The 23,259-nt window shown below is 37.5% G+C and overlaps 1 protein-coding gene across 1 annotated transcript in view; it reads left to right on the top strand.

Moving 5' to 3' along the window:
- ZC3H6 (zinc finger CCCH-type containing 6) overlaps positions 1-23,259 on the top strand; it is a 75,321-nt gene that overhangs the window by 7,064 nt on the left and 44,998 nt on the right. Inside the window, exon 2 of the mRNA XM_075563133.1 lies at positions 15,298-15,478. Coding sequence (XP_075419248.1) covers positions 15,298-15,478 — 181 coding nt within the window. The remainder of the gene's footprint in view (positions 1-15,297; positions 15,479-23,259) is intronic.

Genomic DNA, 23,259 nt, shown 5'->3' with positions numbered 1-23,259 from the left:
CAGCAATGATTACGAGGTTGGCACAGGACTGGGCAGTGCTTCATTCTCTTGTACATAGAGTCACTATACATTGAAACTAGATGGTACCCAACCACAACAAAGTATTTTCGAAGAAACAGCAGGAATGGGGAAAGCTCTTGCCCTAATGCTGGTGATACAACAGAATGAGAGATGAGGGTCCTGTGGGTACAGGGAGAGTATTTTTGTTTTATATGGAGTACTCAGGGAAGTACTTTCTGAAAAACTGACACTTGAAGTAAAGTCCTGAAGTTAGAACCGTGGCTTTTACTCTGAGTGAGATGAGAACCACTGGAAGGTTATAGCAAGAGCCGTCCTGAGCAAGAGTTGTGGTAAACCCAAACCCAAACCCACTGCTGTCAAGTCTGTTCCAACTCCTTGGTTACCACAGGACAGTGTAGAACTGCCCCGTGGGATTTCCTGAGCTGCCGTCTTGGTGGGAGCAGACTGTAAAGTCTGGTAGAGCAGCTGGTGGGTTTGAATTGCAGGCCTGTCTATTAGTAGCTGAGTGCTTTGACATTGCACTGCCAGGGCTTTCCCTGCTGCTATAAAAGCCTGCAGTTCAGAAGATGAGGGCCTGATCAGAGACACTGGAAATGAGGAAGCAACTCATGAGATATTTCTTAGAGTTAATAGAACTGGAGCCAACACTGCAGTTTCAGCAGAAATGTTAGTTGCAATGAATTAGATTACTTGGCTGTCTGTCTATGCAAAAGTATACGAAGAGGACAACTGTTTTATGAAAGCCAAGGTTCATAAAAAGTAATCACAGACTAGGCGAACGAAAGGAGTGAAATTAGGCCACAGGAGACACACTAAATTAGCACATTTTGAAATATAAGTGAGAAAATGCTGCAGTTTGTAAACTGGTGGCCTTCGGGCCTAAAGTTCTGCCCACCTTTATGTTCCTGACAGATTGTTTGCGCAAATTTGGATCCAGTTAGACTTGACTTGTGTTCTCCACGTGCTACAGTCTCCATCCCTCAAACCTTGGGGACTGACTCTGCTTCAATTAGATGGCATGCCTGGCCACTGTAGGCTCAGTGTTGGTGACCCCTTGCTGTATAGTGAAGCCAAGGAGAAGAGAACCTCTGTAAGGCAGCATTGCTCCAGTATTTGCTTCTTAACAGGTGTATCACAGAGATGGGATATCCCGCAGAATCTTTCCTGTGAATTTCTAATGATTTATAACCACTCTCTTTGTTCTGATCCTGTGCTCTTGTTCATTAAACATTTTTTCATGGTTTGACTTTCTACATAGTGTTTTCGCAGAGAATACCTTCCCTGTTCTTGTTACAAATGAACAGGTTTGCATTCTCGTGGTGGGGATGTTATTTCTCAGATAAAAACAAAGGCTCTGGAGTAAGATTATTTGAGTTTACACTTCTTTATTCTGGGGCCTTGGAAGATTTCCCCTGCGTTTTGTTTAATCCTCACAACAATCCAGCAAGTAATTCTTATTGTTAGTCCTTTTTTATTTTAACAAATGAGGGAACAAATACTAAGAAATTGGTAAGTTTCTCCATAATACACCTGTCAACAGATATTTGTATCTACCTGTGTTATGGGATATCCTCTCCCCCATGTTTACATTTGCCCACATTTGTCTCCACCTTTTTGTTTTCTTTGAGGCCCACTTTATGCTGGATGACTTCTTTGCATTGCATGTTAAGATCTTAAACTCTGTTGCATTCATCCTCTACTTGACCCTGTGTGTTGGGTTCCCAAAGTTGGTTCTAGTTGATCTTCTGGTTCTATGGTTCAGTTTTGTGAAGGCACTTTTATGCTCAGTGTCTTTTTTGGAGTAACTGAGTTCTGGAAGATGTTGCTGGATGCTAATGCCGTATACCAGTTCAGCCAGTAGTCAGTTGATGCCCTCGGTAAGAGCAATTTCAGCATATAATTGTTAATCTCAGCAAGGAACTTTCTCTAGTTTATGTATATATATTTGTAATATATATTGCTTTGCTTTGTTTTTAGTTTATAGCTTCATACAAACATCACATGAACTGTTTCAATGCATTACATTTTTTCTAAATATTACCCACATTCTTTTTTTTTTACCCAGATTCTTGAATGGCAAATACATGACCAAAGCAAGTCCCAAATAATTTTAAAGTTAATTATTATTAAAATTATAACAATACCATACAAAATCAATCATAATCAGTTTGTAAAGTTGGTATAGAAATTTAAAACCTAGATTTAGAACTCCTTAATACTCAATATTTTATATAGATATCACAATTTATAATTAGCTGTTACTTCATTTGGTTCATATTGGCCATAGGTTCCCAAACTTATTTGGTCAACTGCCCCTTTTTTTCTCCTTATTTTCTTTTTAATTTGGATTATAATTTTATATAATCAATAGAGAATTATAAGCAAAAGGGCTATAGAAATTTTCTTTTAAAAGACTTTTTATACATTTTTTTCTATCCTAAAACAGAATTACTTTTGTAATTTCAAATTTGTTTTGTAGCTATATAGGAAAGTTTAATATTTAATTAGTAGAGTTAATACAGCTTATAAAAATTATCAAAATATTTTGGGTGTTTGTTTATAATTTTAATAGTTTTATTGACATATAATTCACATACCACACAGTACAATAGTTTTAAATATATTGAAAAGAGTTGTGTAGCCATTACCACAATCAATTTTAGAACATTCTCTTCATTCCTGTACTCATTGTTATTTGCTACCTGTTTCTCCCCAATCTCTCCTGTCATAATGCTAAAAACTATTAATCCATTTACTGTCTATATAGCTTTACCTTTTCATATAAATGAACATCATACAAAAAACCCTGTAACAACAAAATAAAACACAGAAGAACCTCAATCCAAAAGAAAGCAGAAAGTTTAATAATAACCAGACAAATTAAAAATGGATCAAAAAAGAAAGCAAATGATAAGGCAACCACATCTGCACTAATCCACTCTCCATCGCACTCTGCTTGACAGGAAGGCTTCTCAGTAGTCAGACAGGATTCTTCACTGGAACGCTGCAAATGTATTTTGGGCTTTCACTACCATCCACAGCCTTCAACAACCTGGGTGCTCATAATTTAAGCTCTAGTACAGTTCCCTCCTCAGGCCTTATATAATAAACAGTTCCCTCCTCAGGATTTTATCATTTACAATCCTCGGATGACACAGACTGGTGTGCTGTTTTGGTGTGGACATAGTTGACACTTCTCTCAGATGAAAGTGCCCCCTTTTCAGAAAAATAAAATCACTGAGCACCCCGGGGCAATTAATAACTTTTGTCCTACATCTCACAACCCAGCATAAAGTTTGGGTATTTGCTTTTGTGGCCTCCCTGGGTGGTTACAATGCCCCCTAAGAGGTGATGTTGCCCATTTTGGGAAACACTGATAAACAGGGGTATTAATATTGTCATTTTACATTTTAGGAAACAGATTCAAAGTAACTTATAATGATAGCTAATCGGGTATCAGATGCTGAATTGGGACATTGACACACTTGTTACTTTGGCATCATAGTTTTAAAATCATTTTATTAGGGGCTCATACAACTCTTACCACAATCCATATGTACATCAATTGTGTAAAGCACATCTGTACATTCATTGCCCTCATCATTCTCAAAGCATTTGCTTTCAACTTGAGCCCTTGGTATCAGCTCCTCATTTTTTCTCCTCCATCCCTGTCTTCCCTCCCTCACGAACCCTTGATAATTTATAAATTATTATTTTGTCATATCTTGCCCTGTCTGACTTGATGTCATATTTTAAGAGAATATGAAATCAGTTAAATCTAGCTAATGTAGCTAGCTAATCTGACTCAAGAAAATGGATTTTTCTTGTGCGTATTTCATCTGTTAAAGAAATTAATTAAAAATGAATAGAAAAAAAGAATAGACAGCTCCTTTGCTTGGATTTTTGGTGACTATTGGAAGTTGACAGTAAAATGTTGGTAAATCACGTATTTGTGGTGGGTTCAATTCTATATAGCGACTGCTTTTAGGTCTATAAGAAAGATTTTAGGCTAATGTGTACTCATAGTACATTAGATTCTGTTTAAAATTACATTTTATGTTAGCAAATAAAAATGGAAGCAAATAATAAATACCTAATATTCCAGCTGTACATATATTGCTATAAGTATTCTTATTTATTTATTTATTTATTCATCCCCCCCCCCCAAATGGCTTTCAGCCAAGATGAAAACCCTATTTGACCCATACTGAGCCTGAAGCCAATAACGTTATCATAGAGTAAGTTTCTTGACATGTGAATAGATCTGAAAATACTACCTCCCAAATTATAATTTTCTATTAAAACTTTCCTATGATTATTATGGAAGCCCTAGTGTTGAGAGAGTAGTCTACACACTGAGCTGCTAGCCACAAGGTCAGTGGTTCAAACCCACCAGCCACTCAGCAGGACATGAGGCTGTTGATGCCCATCAAGATTTAAAGTCTTGGAACTCTAAAAAGAGGCAGCTCTACCTTGTCTTACAGAGTCACTGTGTGATGGAATCTGGTTGATGGCTAAGATTTTTTTTGTTTGTTTGTTTGGTGATCACTACAATGCACATTATAATCAGTACCAGTTACCATGGAGTTAATTTAAAAAAATTTAAATCGTTTTATTAGGACTCATACAACTCTTATCATAATCCATACATACATCAATTGTGTAAAGCACAGCTGTACATTCATTGCTCTCATCATTCTCAAAACATTTGCTCTCCACTTAAACCCCTGGCATGAGGTCCTCAATTTTTCCCCTTCCTCCCCATTCCCCCTCCCTCATGATCCCTTGATAATTTATAAATTATTGTTTTGTCACATCTTGCCCTGTCCGACGTCTCCCTTCACCCACTTTTCTGTTGTCTGTCTCCCAGGGAGGAGGTCACATGTAGAGTAGATCCATGTAATTGGTTCCCCCTTTCCAACCCTTTCTCCCTCTACCCTCCCAGTATCGCCACTCACACCACTGGTTCTGAAGGGACCATCCGCCCAGGATTCCATGTGCTTCCAGTTCCTGTCTGCACCAGTGTACATCCTCTGGTGTAGCCAGACTTGCGAGGTAGAATTCGGATCATGATACATGATAGTGGTGGCGGGGGTGGGGGGAGTGGGGAAGAAGCATTTAGGAACTAGAGTATAGTTGTATTTTTCATTGTTGCTACATCGCACCCTGTCTGGCTCGTCTCCTCCCCGAGACCCCTCTGCAAAGGGATCTCCAGTGGCCGACAAATGGGCTTTGGGTCTCCACTCTGAACTCTCCCCTTTATTCACTATGGTAAGATTTTTTTTGTTCTGATGATGCCTGATAGCTGATCCCTTCGACACCTCCTGATCGCACAGGGTGGTGTGCTTCTTCCATGTGGGCTTTGTTGTTTCTGAGCTAGATGGCCACTTGTTTACCTTCATGCCTTTAAGACTCCAGATGCTATACCTTTTGATAGCCGGCCACCATCAGCTTTCTTCACCACATTTGCTTATGCACGCATTTGTCTTCAGCGATCGTATCATGGAGGTGTGCTCCCAATGATAGGATTATTTGTTCTTTGATGCCTGATAACTGATCCATTTGGCACCACTTGATCGCATAGGCTGGTGTGCTTCTTCCATGTGTGCTTTGTTGCTTCTGAGCTAGATGACCGCTTGTTTACCCTCAAGCTTTTTAAGACCTCAGATGCTATATCTTTTCATAGCCGGGCTCCATCAGCTTTCTTCACCACATTTGCTTATTCACCCACTTTGTCTTCAGCAGTTGTGTCAGGAAGGTGAGCATCATAGAATGCCAATTTAATAGAAGAAAGCATTCTTGCATTGAGGGAGTACTTGAGTGGAGGCCCAATGTCCTTCTGCTACCTCAATACTAAACCTATAAATATATGCACATAGATCAATTTCCCCATCCTCATATATAAATATATTTGCATATGTACATGCCTTTATCTAGACCTCTACAAATGCCCTTTGCCTACCAGCTTTTTCCTCTATTTCCCTTGACTTTCCTTCTGTCCCTCTATCATTCTCAGTCCCCACCTGGGTTTCAGCAATTCCTCTTGGTTACATTACCCTTGATCATGCCCTACCAGGCCTCCCACACCTACCTCACCACCAATTTGGATCACTGGTTGTTCCCTTGTCCCTGAGTTTGTTAACACCACTACCTTTCCCCACACGTCCCCTATCCCTTGTCCTCCCAAACTGTCGGTCCCATTGTTTTCACCTCCAGATTGTTCATCCAACCTATCTTATTTAGACAGACCTGCGGAGATAAAAACATGCACAAAAACAAGACAGAGCAAAACCAAGCAACAATATATAACAAAACAACAACAAACCACTGACAAAGAACAAAACAAAACACAAGAAGAAAGAAAAGCTTGTAGTTAGTTAGTTCAAGGATCGTTTGTTGGCCTTTAGGAGTGTTTTCCAGTCCAGTCTGTTGGCACCATGCCCTGGCCCCAAAGTCCACCTTCAGCATTCCCTGGGGACCTTGCGGCTCCATACCCTTGCTGTTCCGCTGTACTCCCCCAGTGCTTTGCCTTGGTGTGGCGGGATCAAATCGGGCGCAATTCCCACACTGTCACCGGTGCTGTCCCCCACAGGGCCATGGGTCAGTGAGGGGCGTCACATCTCATAGTGGTGCTGGCCATTTGGTCCTCTCTCTGGACTGGCTGCTGTAATTGGGGTCATCGTCCTCAAGGCCTGGTGGGTCAGGATATGCTGCACGCTCTCCTAATCCCCCTTCATCTTCTCCTGTGGCCATGGAGTTATTTTGGCTTATGGAGAGCCCACGGGTGTCAGAGTAGACCAGTGCTCATTAGGACTCTCAATGGCTACTTTTTCAGAAGTTGATCACCAGGCTTTTCTTCCAAGGTGCTTCTGAGTGGACTTGAATTACCAACCTGTTAGTTAGCAGCCGAGCATGTTATCCATTGTACCACCCAGGGATTCTAATTTTCATTTGAAATTAACTGAAGTACACATTTTAGAGTACCGCAGTTAAAGAAAACTTTTTCCTTTTACATTTTATTTTTTATATTCTCTTAATATTTTGGAACAAAGATAATTGATAGATTGTGTATAACTTTGGAGCTCCTTTTTCTAGATGCCAATAGTTAACATTTTTTTAACTTATCAATAAAAGATGTGAAGTATTATCAAATGTATATTTAAAAGGATTCATGAAATTATATAAATAAAAATGAATCATGGTCCTTAGAAGTTATTTTGTTTAATTTTATGAATACTAGTATGCACACAATTGAGTAAAGTTAAAATTATTACATATAATCTCTATGATTCTGCTTGAGAGTTTTCATCTAAATTTTAGAATTATTTGTCAGCGTAAAAAAGAGGTAGTAGTCTTCCCAAGTCATTAGCTAACCTTTCTCTTTATATATTATTGCTATATTTGTAAGGAGTCCTGGTAGGTAGTAGTGGTTAAAGTACTGACAGCTAACAGAAAAGACAGCGGTTTAAACCCATCAACTGCTTTGTGGGGAAAAGATGTGGCAATCTGCTCTGTAGAAACCACAGCCTTAGAAACCCCATCGGGCAGTGCTACTCTGTCCTGTAGTGTCACTAGGGGTTGGAATCTACTCGATAACAGTGGGTTTAGTTTTGTCTTATTGTTATATTTGGCTATTGAAAATTCTTAAATTTTTGATACAAAAGATTAATAGCATTTACAACCATCAATTGCAATAATAAATATGCACTTCAAATTTTTAATTTGAATTTTAATTCTAAATGATACTTAAAATTCCTTGAAAAATGAATGCCAGATAGTAGCAGTGAATCCATATGACATGTCTTTTTTATGTGTGTCCTTGTTCTACTGGTCAGGTATAATAATTGCTTAATGTTCATAAATTGGGGGCTGAGGGCATAGTGGTTATGTGTTGGGCTGCTTAAATACAGAGTCCGCAGTTTGAAACTATCAGCTGCTCCTTGTGAGGAAGGTGAGGCTTTCTACTCCCATAAAGAGTTACAGTCTTGGGAACCCAAGAGCAGTCTACCCTGCCCTCTAGGGTCACTGTGAGTTGGAATCAACTCGAGGGCTGTGAGAAGTTTGTTTTTAAGTGATCAGACAGTCTCTAATCATGCCACATTCAAGAATACCAGAAATGACTTAAAGCAGGCCAGCACAGAATCAAGGAAACATATTTTACTAGAATACTTAGGCCAGAGACTAACTTTGAAAGTTCTTAAAAAAAAAAATCTATACCCCCAAATCCTGGAGTACCACTGCTTCGTGATGATAGTTAATCTGGACTGGAATATTGGACACTTACCCATCATCACATGTCCTTTGAATATCTTACTGTGTCACCGATGATATCCTAGTGTATTGTAAATTCATCTAACAGGCATTTCTGGAGATCTTGTGGAAAAAAGCATTGTATATTTGAGTGGGGAGTCCCTAGTAAATACATTTGCATATGTGTTTCATTCTCCTGTCATGGCTTCCTCGCTGCTTTCCCTGAATCTTTTAGTTTCCCATCTAGATTTTCACTCCCAGTTATGTTTCAGAATGCAAATTTAATCACATCATCTCTTTTCCTGGAACACTTCCGTGCATTCTCATTTCCTTAGGATGAAGTCCAAACATACTCGTCTAATCCCTGCATGATCCAGTACTACTTATCACTTAAGCATCATTTTGAACATGCTCCCCCCCCCTTTATGATCCTGTGACATTGGTCTTGTCCCTCTGGCCATAATTGGTCATGTTTTCTTCTGTCGCAAGCAGTGTATACATTCTACTGCCTCTGTCTACCAGGGGCCCTGCAAACCTTTTCTCTCTCAGACTAACTCCTCGTCCCCTTCAATCTGATTTCCAAATGGGAAGTTTTCTAGCCTCTGCTGTAGCAGATGATGTTCTTCTATGGGGAATCTCATAGCAGTACTTACCTTCTATATATTCTAGGTATGGTTATTCTGTGTTTGTGGGATTCTTTCATTGATTATATCACCCACCACTAAATTAATATTGAAAGAGAGAAGAAACTAAGATCTTTCTTGTTATTCACCATGGTGTTCGTACTTAAAATGAAGGTAGGAGATATATAAGTTAAATAAAGGATGCCTAAAATAAATAAATAAATAAAGGATGGTTTTTGTTTGTTTGCTGTGGGGATAAAAAACTATACATACAGTTTTTGAGAGTTGCTGCTCTAGGTGTTTCTGATTTCATCCTTTGGGTAAGTCAAACCATCAGATGGTTGTGTATTTAGACTATAGTAACTTATTAGGACTCAGAAGAATTTCTCACTGGTCTCATTCCAAGAAAAAGAAAATTTAAGTAACTGAGCTATTTTTGTCATGGAAGCATGATTTCATACTTAGTTTTTGTTTCCTTTTTTTCCTTTGGATACCTGGAAAATTAGTGCTAAAATTACAGCTCACATCTGAAAATTAGGAATTTCTGGTATCCCTCTAAGGAACCCTGGCGGGTTAGTAGGTGTTAAGTGTTGGGCAGCTAACAGCGAGGTTGGTAGTTCAGACTCATCAGCCATACCAAAGGAGAGAGGTCAGGCTGTCTGCTCACTAAAGATTTACAGTCTCAGAAACCTTATGAAGCAGTTCTTTTCTGTCCATAAAGAGTCACTATTAGCTGGAAATGACTTGATGGCAGTAAGTTTGGTTTTTAGTTTTTGGTATACCTTTGTGCAAACTAATCTCAGTCTTTGTTTCATCTTAGTCTTTACAGCTTTGAGATTTATTTTCTTAATATGTATCTTGTTCTACAAATAGTCATCAAAGAATGAAAAAACTTCACCAGAGACTGAGGGGGGAAAGCCAAGTTTATCTGCATGTATAAGAAACAACTCTGAAAGTGGAAGGAATGGATAGAGAACAAACAATGTTTAATTCTCAAAATTGGTAGGGTTTCTAGGTATTAGTAAGTTTTTATTTATATCCCCAAAGCATAGGCTTTTTTCTTGTGTTTTTTTCAACAGTTTTATTGCCACATCCTTCACATGCCATGTAATTCAGTAGTTCAGTTATATTAAAAACCATCACTACAATCAGTTTTAGAACATTTTCTTATTGTATACATTGCTATTAGCTGTAAGCATAGGTATTTTTAATAAAGTCTAAGGTGGGTCAGTAGGGGTTCTGCTAACCTCATATATCCAGCATTTTCGTATAAACATGCTGGGAAGTCGGCGGATTACATGTTCACTGCTGTATGTGCTATGATGTTTTTGTATGAGTTCTGTTTGAAGGCCTTGGTATTTAGCCAGACTGAGTATCAATGTTAATTTGTTTTCTTTCAGCTACAAAATAAAGTTTTGTAATATAAACAGAATACCATTATCCTTTGGTATCTGGAGGGGATTGGCCCCAGGACCTCTTGTGGGTACCAAATTCCATGATGCTCAAGTTTCTAAGATAATTTAGTATTTGTATTTAACCTACTTCTATCCTACAGTATACGTTAATTATTCAGTTGCCACCGCAATCAGTTTCCAAACATTCTTTTTCTACATGGGATCCTTGACATCGTCTCCTCATCACTCCCCCTCCACGACTGTACCCTTTACCCCTTGAAACCTTTATTCTACTTGTTGCCTCTATAGGTTCATCAATCCTGGGTTTCATATATCTACAAACAGAACAACATATAACACTTCCAGAGTGTGATCTCCAATGACACGATACCCCTGAGATTACTCCCTAATATAAACAAACAAAAACCAAACAGAACAATACAAATTAAAAATACATACAGTCTGATAACCAGATCAGTTCTATCATAATTCAGAATTTTTCATCACCCCCAAAAGAAACACACTACCCTTCGGTAGTAACTCCCCATTCTTCCCTCTAATCTACTTAGCAACCACAAATCTGTTTTTTGTTTCTTTGAATTTTCCGAAGAAATAAAGTATTAAAAAAAAATCAGTCGGTACTATAGGAACATTAATAAACTTCGTATCCTGAAAAGTACATAATTATTTTGTTGTTTTTAATTAATAACAAATTTCCCATACAGTTAATCTAAAATTTTCTTTTTGCCTTGTCAAATTGAAAAAAGATATCTCAGATTTACCAAGTAAGTTTTAATAATAGTGTTTAGCTAATTAAAAACCTAGAGAAAGACAGTCAATTATTTATATTACCGCTTCTAGTTTTATTTTTCTTATGTCACTTCTTAGAAGAAAGTTGAGGCTATCTGCTCTTCTAAAGGTTTAGAGCCTTGGGAACCCTAGATAATAAGCGTGCTAGGAGTTGGAATCAACTTGATGGCAAGTTTGGTTTTTGCATTAAGACCACAAAGCTAAGTTAATATCTGATAAATGAGTAGGTGCTCAATCAAGAATGTTTTATTTTATTCTGGTTGACAGCTGAAATTAGAATTCAGTTTTCTTTATTATTAAATCACGATTTCTTTCTATTATGCCACACAACATGCTTTTCATATGTGCCCAGCTCACTCACTGCTAGCAAGTTGATGCTGACTCGTAACAACCCTACGGCACAGAGCAGTCCTGGCCCTGTGGATTTCAGAGGTGGAACTGTTTATGGGAGTAAAAAGCTACTCCCTCGGAGTAGCTGGTGGTTTCTAACTGTTGACCTTGTGGTTAGCACCCCAACAGGTAACCACATCAGGGATCCTGTATGTGCCCAAAGCTGATTGTTGAAAAAATTTGGAAGCTATTTTTAAGAGTATGGATTATTCTTTATTTGTGCTTCCCCTTCCATTTCTTGTGACCAAACATAAATTCATAAATATAAACCTACTTTATAAATGCTGAAATGACAAATAGAATAAGGAAGAAAAAGCACAACAAAACAAACCCTTGGCAATGTTCTGAGTTTTTACACATATGTAATAGATAATATAACCACCACACAGATCAAAATATACCAGGTTGACACCCCCGAAGACTTTAGCACTTCTTTTTAGTTTGTAACATTACTTTAAAACAGTGGTTCTCAACCTTTCTGATGCTGCGACTCTTTAATCCAGTTCATGTTGTGGTGACCACCAATCATAAATATTATTTTTGTTGCTACTTCATAACTATAATTTTGCTACTGTAATGAATTGGGTGACCCCTGTGAAAGGGTCGTTCAACCCCCAAAGATTAAGAACCACTGCTTTAAAAGGTAATCACTATTTTGACTTCTATAGTCATAGCCTTGTTTTGACTGTTCTTTACATGCGTATAAATGGAATCATGCAGTATAAGGATTCAACCTGGTGTGTTTTCTGTGACTTATCTATTTTGTGTAGCAGTAGTTAATTATCATTTTCCCCTCAGTATTTCATTAAATAGATATCCCTCTGCTCAGTGGGTAAAGCACTCACCTGCTAACAGAAAGGCCTTCAATTAGAACTACCAACTGCTCCGAGGGAGAAACAAGTTGCAGTATGTTTCCATTGAGATATATACCCTTGGAGACTTCATAGGGCCTTCTACTCTGTCCCATAAGATCACTGTGAGTCAGAATTGATATTATGGCCGTGGGTAATGGTTTTTTTAAAAGTTCATTCTGTAAATAAATCATAATTTATCCCACCACTTCTCCATAGAGACTTGTAGTTCGGATTTTTTCTAGTATGATCAAAGCTGCTTTTTTTTGTCTTTTCATGAATATATGCATCAATTCCTTTGGGCTGCATAATTTTATAAGTATATAGAAGTTCAGAATGTTTCATTAAAACAGCCAGAATGTGAAGTTGCCTCACAGGAAATGTTCAAGAGTCCAGATGGACACATAAGGAGCTCTGGTGGTGCAGTGAGTTGTAGTTCAAAACCAGATGAGACTTTCTACTCCTGTAAAGATTTAGTCTTGGGAATCCAAAGGGTCAGTTCTACTCTGTAGGACAGAGTAGGGTCACTCTTAGTTAGAATTGATTCGATGGCAGTGAGTTTGGTTTTGGAAATGGATGTATGCTTCTTTGATTTTATAATGGAAGCTAATAATAAGTGCCATTGAATTCAGAACCAATTTATGGTGACGTGTGCTTGTTTAAACTCTTAAAATCTTTAAAAATCATTTTATTGGGGGCACATACAATTTTTATCACAACATCATTTGGCCTTTGTTGCTGGTTCTTGAGAACCATATTATTTGAGGCCAATGAATGGGGGCTGACAAGACGAAGAGGGATCACCTGTGAACCCAAGCTCACCAAGTATCAGGAGGTATGATACAGTCCTATAAATTGCCAGTAAAAGCCCTGAAAGATGTAGGATCAGTGGACCTTCTGGGTGGACAGGGCAAACATCTGGTTTCTGGTGACTAGGCATTTCCCCTGGAAACATGAACATCTGTACAAGAGCTGCCTCTCAGACCTTGCCCTGTATGTTTGTATCCGTTTTTCTGCTAGATGGTGAAAATAGCCCCTTCTCCAGGGGTTTATGAGTCATTTCCAGTAGATGTTGCATTTAAGAAAAAGAAAATGTCCAGTGTCCACTGACTTAGCCCTGGGTGAATGGGTTTGAACAAAAAGGACTGGGTGGGAAGGAAGCTCAGACAACAGGATGCAGCTAGCATGTAGAGTGGGATTTGTTCACCATCACACATTTGAATGATCTCAGAAACCCTGGACTGGTGTGTACAATTGGTGCAGTGAGCAGGGTTTATAGGCAATGTTTAAGGTTTGGGGGTTTAAAGAATTGAAAATAGTAAGTAAGAACTCAGTTATAAAAAGGACCTTTTCAGCAGTGTTAAGGAGTCTTGAATCTTCCCAGGTCAGAAGGGAACCATGGAATTTTCTTTCTTTCTTTTAATTTAAAACTTCAAACTTGTGAAAAGATTAATAGAATGAATTCTCATATGCCCATGCTACAATTTCAGCAATTACCAACTCGATGTTGAGACCACGTCTTCCATTCCCTGTAGATTATTTTGAAACATATTCAAGATGTTATTTTTAGCAGGAAAAAACATCAGTTTTGCATTTAAGAAGTTGCATATTCCTAGTACTTTAAAATTATTTTTAAAATGTACACATTATAGTTTATATGTCTTTCACTTACTGGCAATCTTACAAAGTATTTATCTTCTTGTACTACCTCTATTTATTATTATTATTAATTTTAATAATTAAATTATTTTATTGGAATTTGTACAACTCTTACAAAATATAATTTTTAACAAGAAATAAAAACCCAAGTAATGAGATCAGAGAGAATTTTTCAAGGAAGCTCATTTTAATTTATTTTCTGTATTCCTGCCTTTACTTAATGCTTAATATACTTAAGAGGTATTAGGGAAATTGAAGTGTAAATTTGCTTGAACTCTGAACTCATGTTTTTGTCTGAGTAGCAACAATCCACCAGTCACATGATTTTTTTTTCTTTTTCCTTTTTAAAATCATTTTATTAGGGGCTCATACAGCTCTTATCACAATCCATACAATTGTGTAAAGCACATTTGTACATTCATTGCTCTCATCATACTCAAAACATTTGCTCTCCACCTAAGCCCCTGGCATTTGCTCCTCGGGTATTATATTTTCAAACTATAGTGTTATTGAAGCATGATTAAATGCTAAAGTTATTTTTTGTATTCATCTTCAAATATAGGTTAGCTGGTTTATTCATATAAAGTAGTATTAATGCGCATTTTAGCTTATAACTTTAAAAGTGTTAAAATCAATATAAAAATAAGTTTAGTTCCAAAATTCAGCCTCTATAATAATAAAGATACTAACACTTGGAAAATGGAACTAGATTTATGGTTTTACTGTGAATATTTTCATAGATTCATGTTAATGAAGTTTACATTTTGCTGCTGTAGCTGGAATTTTATTACTCGCCTACCTGTTGAAATTTGTTTATTTACTAAAAGTTACTCTGCTGGTAGGAATTAATCATAGATTGTTTTTAGTTGAAAGCCATTCATGGTTGTCTAAGAGCACTAAGTTAAAAAACCGTAGACCTCAATTCTGTGTTTTTCCTTAAGTATTTTAATAAACTTCCATTTGAAGGTAGTTTTATAGGGATAACGCTGCAGTAATTAATTCTTTCATTTAGTGACAGTCAGTAATTTTAATCTAAACCAGTCAGGCAATCTTTTTGTGCTGAGAATGGGTCTTACATTTTTAAAGGGTTATAAAAAGGAAAAACAATTTTCAATAAAGGCTATGTAGCCTGCAAATACAACATATTTACCATCTTACCCTTTATGGAAAAAGTTTCACAATTCTTAAATATATGTAACGTAAATTCTTGGCATAAGCATTTTTCCTTTGGAACTTACAGCTTTTAGATTTACTTTACAATTGACATTTGAAATTAAAATTTTTTATTGTCTTCTACAGAGAAGATGGTGAATTAGAAGATGGTGAAATAGATGATGCAGGATTTGAAGAAACACAAGAACAGAAAACAAAAGAGGATGAAAAGCAGAAAAATGAGAAAGCCTATAGAAAATCAAGAAAAAAACACAAGAAAGAAAGAGAGAAGAAGAAAGCCAAAAGACGAAAACGTGAAAAACATAAGGTTAGTTAGAATCTGCTTTTTATTTTTTTGGAAAATTGTGTGAAATATAACATACTGGTTGTTACAAAGTATAAATGCATATTCTTTTAAAAATATGAATTAGACCTTGTTATTTATGTGATTAATATATTTTCTGAACATTAAGATTTCATGAATTATCTTAAAGTTTAAAAAACAATGCAAGTAACCTTTAATGCAAATTAAAGTAACCTTTTAATGAGATATTACATGCAAAGATACTTGGAGAAGTTCAGGATAAAGCACTTTATCCTGCATAGATGTGAATTGGTAGTCTTGTCTGTAGCATGTCCGCTCGTGTATGTATTCATTCATTGTGTTGGTGAGCGCTTGCCGTGGAAGGCTCTGGGAGAGTGCTTCACCTTGTTGCCGTGTAACCGCCGGTGTCTACAAACTGCGGACAGCACACCACAATACCCACTATGCCGTCAGGGTTCCTGTCCAGCCACATAATGATCTTCACTGTAAAGACCCCTGATCAACGGTGTCTAAGCTGCTTGCTGTGCCAAACTGTTGTGCCAAGGTCTGGGGTTGCCAGCAAGCATGAATTAACCCACTTGGGCATTAGCTGCAACATTTTATTCACTAGAGAAGGTCAGCTTCATCTGAGGGCACTGGCCATGAGAGCATTTTCTGCAGCTTTGCAGAACTGGTAGACTGTTCTTCCCCTCTTGAGCTGCAGGTGCGAGAGAATCTTCCTCTGCCTGCTAGGAAAAGACATGGAAATGAGTTTGGCCACATGCCATATATGTATAGTACCTGAGTAGAAAAGAGAAATTTACTGTATACCCAGAAGAAGAAGGAAGGGCTCCCTTGATAAGGAAAAAAATTTGGGAGAGAAACTCAGTTTCCAGCATCCAAACTGACTTTTCATTCCCTCCAATGGGTATGCTTTGTGTCTATGGCTTCTGATTAGGAAGTCCAAGTGAAGGTCAGGATGCTACACACTAGACTGATTTTTCTCTTTCCCAATGTGTTAGGCTGGGTTTTCTCAAGATGCAAAACTGGTGACGTTTGTAAGTTTTATAGCAAAAAATTTAGATCAAGAAATTGCTCACATGGTTGTAGAAGGGAGAGCGTCTAGTCCAGCTCAAGTCTGTGGGTCAGATATAGTTTCAGAAGCTACTGAACAAGAAGGAGGAAGATGACACAGGAAAACCACAGGCTGGTGGATACATAGCTGATTGAATCCACAGTCAGCAGTGTGCTGGTGTCTCCTGGAGTCAGCAGTCACTGTATAAATATGTCATCATGGAACCAGATGCAGGATCCAGATCCAGCTTTAGAAGTGAGCTAGCTTCTGCACACTGATAGTTCATACAAAAGAGTTGGCCACATCCTGAATGAAGCCACCTTCAATTGGAACCAGGAAAATAGTACCCACCCTATTCTTTCCACAACTGCTTAGCTGCTTCATAGAATCTCAAAAGACGTGTTGCCTTAGGTAAATCTGTACAGGCCCTCCCTGGGGTATTGAAAAGCAAGGCTGTTACTTTGAGGACTAAGGTGCACCCATTTTCAATGACCTCATATGCTTGTGAAAGTTAGGTCATGAACAAGGAAGAAGATACAAGAATGCATTTGAATTGTGGTGCTGGAGAAGAATATTGAAAGTTCCATGGACTGCTAAAAGGACAAACCGGTCTGTCTTGGAAGAAATATATTCAGAGTACTCCTTAGAGGCAAGGATATCAAAACTTCATTTTACATCCTTTGGACATATTGTCAGGAGAAACCAGACTCTGGAGGAGGACATCGTGTTTGGTAAAGTTGAGAGGCAACAAAGGAGGGAAGGTCCTCAGTGAGTTAGATTGACACCATAGCTGCAGCAGGCAATGGGTCCAAGGACAGACACACTTACGAGAATGGCACCTAACAACAATAAAGACGGTGACTTAAGATACTATCCTTTGTTTTCCTTTGTTGGGGGTACATAAGCTGGTACCACGCACTTCCCTTCCATCACATTGCTTAGAAAGCCACATTTGTATTACTGAGTGTGGGTAGAAGCAAGAAGACCTGCTGTGACTTTCGGACCTTTTTGGCTTCTGGCCCTGGACCTTGCATTTGGCTTGCATCAGCCTGACCATCAGATCGGGGACTGAACACACAGGATCATGTGAGACATTTTCTTAAGGTTCTGTGCACTGTTGCAGCAAATCACAGAACCAGGGATGTGAGGGAATGTACTAAGAGGAGGAGGGGGAGGATCAAGGGTGGATGGAGAATAGGCTCTTGGAAGAGTTGGACATTTGGGACATCTTTTAATCTTCAGTCCTTTGGAACTAGTCTGGTATTAATGATCTTAAATTATTACCATATGGTTATTTGCAGAGAATAAAAGAATATTGCTTCAAATGACATCCTGGAAATGAAGGAGAACAGGGGAAGACAAGGTTATTGCCTAATTGCATTATTTCTTTTAGAAATAACTAGAATGACTAAAGAGAGGGAGTATGAAAGAGATAAGAAACAAAAATACAGGCCTTTGGGTAATGTTGACATTTTCACAATGTTAAGTCCATGAGCATGGTATACTCTTCTATTTATGTCGGTCTCCTTTGGTATCTTGTAGATGCATTTTGTAGTTTTTTTGTACTAGTCTTTTGTTTGTCTGGTTAGATTTATTGCTAAGTATTTCATCTTTTAAATGGATATTATAAGTGGTATTGTTTTCCTGATTTTCTTTTCAGAGCTCTCTTAGTGTAAAGGAATCTGAGTGATTTTTTTGTGTCGTTCTTCTACCCTGCCACTTTGCTGAATCTTTCAGTTATCCCAACCATTTTCTTGCTGAGTCTTTTATTTATTTTTTTAATGTATAAAATCGTATCTTCAAGTAGAGAGAGTATTACTTCTTTGCTAATTTGGATACCTTTAATTTCCTTTTCTTGCCTTATAGCTCTGGCTAAGAATTCCAGCACAATATTGAATAGGAGAGGTGATAAAGGGCATCCTTGTCTGGTCCTGTTCACAAGGTGAATGCTTTCAATTTCTCTAGGTTGAGAGTAATATTGGCCTTTGGTTTTGTATGTTTGTCCTTTATTATGTTGAGGAATTCTTTTCTATTCCAATTTATTGAGTGGTTTTTTTTTTCAGGAATAATAAGTGTTGAACTTTGTCCAGTGCCTTTCGAATCATGTGGTTCTTTGTTTTATTTATGTGGTCGATTATGTTGATTGTTATTCTAATATTGAACCCAGGGGCTCCTGTTTTACGAGGCATTTCTTTAGCCTGCTTTCTGCCATTTAAAATTTGGGGGGACTCAGTAGCCTCTTTTCATTTTGTAATCAGTCTACTCCTTTCAGCCCAAGTTGGCAGTGCTTCTGTTGTACATTCTTTTAAGTTTAATTGTGGTTGATCTTGTCAGATAACAGCCACATACAGACATTTCTTGAGCAAGCTCTGTAGAGGTCTCAATTGGTCAATTGAGATAATCGGTGAGCCATACTTTCTATCTTCTTAGAGGGCCTTCTCCCCATTTAATAGTGCTCAGATACAAGAGATTTTGTAATCACATTCTGGACTAAACCCTTAGACCACATTTTCCTAACAGTTCTCTAAATTTGGTCTTTGCTAAGGAGCCATTTCTTAATTCCATATTGTTTATCTTCTACAAAGGTTGGCAATTGTCAAAACCGTTAAATCCTGACTCCTTTAAATAAAAATAAACAGTCCTTCTTTTACTATATCTCTCTCTCTCACAAACATCAAGAAGAAAATGTGTAAGGCACTTAGAACATTTTGCTCTGAAACCTTTAGATCTCCCAGTTTACATTAGACACATTTTCAGCTTTCCATTATTACCAAATGCAGCGCTATAGAGAAAATAAAATTTATATTGTTTTTATAACTGCATATGCAATTCTTTTTCCTGATTCTAACTACCAGATCTAGGTCAGCGTTCACAAATGAAAGATCACAGTCTTCCAGACTGCCAACTCTGCCCAAGACTTGAGATGCCAGCTTTAGACCACTTCACATACGACCTGCCAGCTTTCACTGTCCCATTACTCACTAACTCACTGCCGTCAAGTCAGTGCCAACTCATAGCGACCCAATAGGGCAGGTTAGCACTGCCCCTGTGAGTTTCCAAGACACTTAACTTTTTACAGGAGTAGAAAGTCTCAGGTGTGCCCTTCAGTGCTGCTGCTGATGGTTTTAAGCTACTGACCCTGCAGCTCAACATGTACCCAGTGCGCCTCCAAGATTCCAAACTCTTCCTTTTGGTTCAGTAATTTGCTAGAATGATTCACAGGATCATAAAAATCTTTTTTCTTTTTTTTTTTAAAGTCTAAGCGTACTAGTCTAACAGACTGGTGGGTTGCCCCAAGACAAGATGATGGCTCTTGGTCACTCTTGAGGTGTGAAATATCTCAGCCACATGACTCTACTTTTAGCCAAACAACAGACAGGTCTATAAGGTCTATAGGGTTAAAAAACACCAGGAGGTATGAACTTACAAAAACAAACCATACAAAGAATGCTGTTACATTGTGGATCCTGCAGTGTCATGAATTGAATGGAAAGCCAGTTTACTCTGTAAACTTTCACTCAAATCAAAAAGTTTCAAAAGAAATTCCAGTCTTAGAAACTCATAGGGTACTTCTTCTCTGTCTTGGAGAGTTGCCATGAGTAAAAGTCAATTCAACAGTTATGTAATATAGTTAGTCCTCAAGCTTCTTTGCCCTCAGGATAAGTTTATTAAACTTCTTCTTTGTAAGATTACCTGATTCATGTTTAAAATCTTTAGCCTGAACAAACTGGGTAATGCATAAGCATTGACTGAGTTCTGCTACGTTACATACCTTGATTAAAGAAGAAGAAACACGTACATGAAACTATTTCCACAAGCATCTTTGACTTTATTTGGTAAGATTAGGGAGGTTATTCATAGACATAAAACAGTGATCAAACAAAATATAGTCACACCTTGTTTATTGTACTTCTACTTTACAGTGTTTCATACATCCTGCATATTTTCAAATTAAAATGTTTATATCAACCCTGCAATGAGCAAGTCTGTCAATGCCATTTTTCTTACAGCATATGCTCACTTCATGTCTCTGTCACATTTTGGTAATTCTTATAGCATTTCAAACTATTAATGCTATTGCACACTTAATAGACTACCACCAAAAAAACCCCAAACCTACTGCTGTTGAGTGGCTGGTGGATTTGAACCATCAACCGTGTAGTTATTAGTCCAATGCCTAACCCACAGCACCATCAGGTACGACTCGGTTTATTGTGATATTTGCTTTATTGTGGCGGTTCGAACCCATATTCAACATCTCTGAGGACTGCCAACAGTATATAATAAAGTACTAACTACATATAGAGAGAAAATTAAGTATTTTGCTGTTGCTAATCACGCAGTTCAGATAATATACACAGTGCAACAAGAAAAAAAGAATTGAGCAGGAAAGGTTAAAATTAATGTAAAAACAAAAATGGGATTTAAAAAGAGGAGAAAATATTCAGTAATGGTGAATATTATGAACAGAGTCTGCAGGAGTTTTAGACTTAGGAAAAATTGGCTAAGATTTAAGGCCAAATAATAATTTATAAATTATCCACAAGACTTTGTACCCACCAGCCTGTGATCGTCCTGCATCATTACATGTGGCTTTGTGAGTCTGAAGAGGGATTTATGGATTAGAATTAGACTTATGAGCTAATATCAGCCTTATGGACTTGATTTGGATGGGGCTGGGATGTTTCCTCATATACAATTACTTGATAGAAAGTTCTTTTGTATACTACATGAATGTCTGTGGATTTGTTTGTCTAGTCAACCCAACCTAACACAGAACAGTATGTCTTTTTGCCTTCTTTATTCATTATCTGGTGATTTGATACTGCTTGTTAAGAGTTCTATAGTAAGCCTAATAATTTAGACTTGACATTAATCGAGTATAATGAAGGAAATAATCTACCAATTTGTTATGAGTAAGAACAAAAACTCAAGGAATACTTTAAAACAATAAACAAACAATAGATAGAAATGTACTTGACACAATGGATGGATGTATATATTGTGATAAGAGTTTTACGAGCCCCAATAAAATGATTACAAACAAACAAACAATATTCATAGCAAAGCATGGGTCTATTCAATAATTACCTCATGTGGTAATTAGTGACATTGGTTACATTATTTAAATTGTGTTATCATTCTCATTATTTATGTTCTGGTTTTTCATTCTCATTAACGTCACCCCCCAGCTTTTCACATCTCTGTTTAGTGTAACTGCTGGTCATCTGGCCGCACAAGTTAATTTTAGAAGAGCACAATGCTCCACGGCGGCAGTCTTTGATTTTTTACTTAATCTGCTATTGGATTAAAAAGTATCTCGGGTGATAATTTTGATGAAAGTTTAATGAATATCTCAAAGTTGTAGTCTCAGGGATTTCTCTAGCCTCACTGGTTTTTCTTCAAGTCTTGGTTCTTTAAGAATTGAAAGGAAAGAAAAAAAAAGAAGCCAAAGCTTTGTTCCATGATTTTCTCTTTCGCTTAGGAGCCTTCTGCTAAAACGGTGAATAGACCATTTGGTAGTGGTAGCCACAAAATTGCCGTTCAAACCCACCAGTTGCTCCCAGGAGAACTTTGAGGCTGCCAGAAAGATGTATAGCCTTGGAATCCCTAGCTAGGGTACTTACGAGTTGAAATCCACTAGATTGCAGTGGGTTTGGGAATCAAGCACTGTCTTAGTTCTTCTGATCACTAAGTAGAAGAAGCCATGATTCATGAAGACAGTGCTGTAGATTGGCTCCTTTTCTGATCCTTGGGTTCCTTTATTTTATTTTACTCCAAACAGTTTTTTTTTTACTTAAATTTTAAGCGAAATGTAAGGATTCTCTATTTTATCTAGATATTTTCGGTGTAATTTAATTGCTAATTTTAGGTAAATACCCCCATTTTTCTTTCTTTCTCTTGTTAACATAGACTTACTGCCATTGAATCAGTTCTGACTCATAGCCACCCTATATGACTGGGTAGAACTACACCTGTGGGTTTCTGAAACATTTTTTATGGGAGTAAAATGCCTAATCTTTCTCCCACAGAGCATCTGGTTGTTTTTAACTGCTGACCTTGTGATTAATCCAGTTCATAGCCCACTAAGTAATATATTTTCAGTAAAAAATAATTACACCATTTAAACAAAGAAAGAGTTGCTAATATAATTTTATATTTTAGTATAGTTTTTAGCATCTGGATTAACAGAAATACTAGAATTTCGCATCTGTTTCTGCATTCACACAGTTGCTTTGTTATTTTGGTTCAAGTCTGAGGAAAATCTGGCTTGGCAAAGATAGGATGTCGGAAAATTAAATAGTATTTTAATGGCCTTTTCGTGTAATTATGAGATTCTTTGATACTATCCTTGGCTTTTTGAACATTCGGTTTATGCCACTTCATTTTTGTTTTGGGTATAAGTGAAAGGAACATTGGTGGAGTAGTGGGTTCCACATTTAACTGCTAACCTCAAGGTCAGTGATTCTAATCTACTAGCACTTTTTCTGGAGAAAGATGTGACTTTCTGCTCCATGAAAAGAGTTGAAGTCTTGGAAACCCAAAGGGGCGGGTCTATACTGTCTCATAGGGTGGTTATGGGCCAGAATGCACTAGATGGCACTGGGTGGGTTTTGCCTACCTAAAGAAAGGCAAAAAGGAAAACTAGCATTTGTTTTGTAGGGCACCATTAAAGGGACAGTGCACATTGAACCGCAAGAGTAGCATCAGCAAGCTCCTTTCCTGTGCC

Source organism: Tenrec ecaudatus, chromosome 11 (assembly GCF_050624435.1).
Source record: "Tenrec ecaudatus isolate mTenEca1 chromosome 11, mTenEca1.hap1, whole genome shotgun sequence".
Lineage (NCBI taxonomy): Eukaryota > Metazoa > Chordata > Mammalia > Afrosoricida > Tenrecidae > Tenrec > Tenrec ecaudatus.
This window is presented reverse-complemented; position numbering and strand designations above follow the sequence as displayed.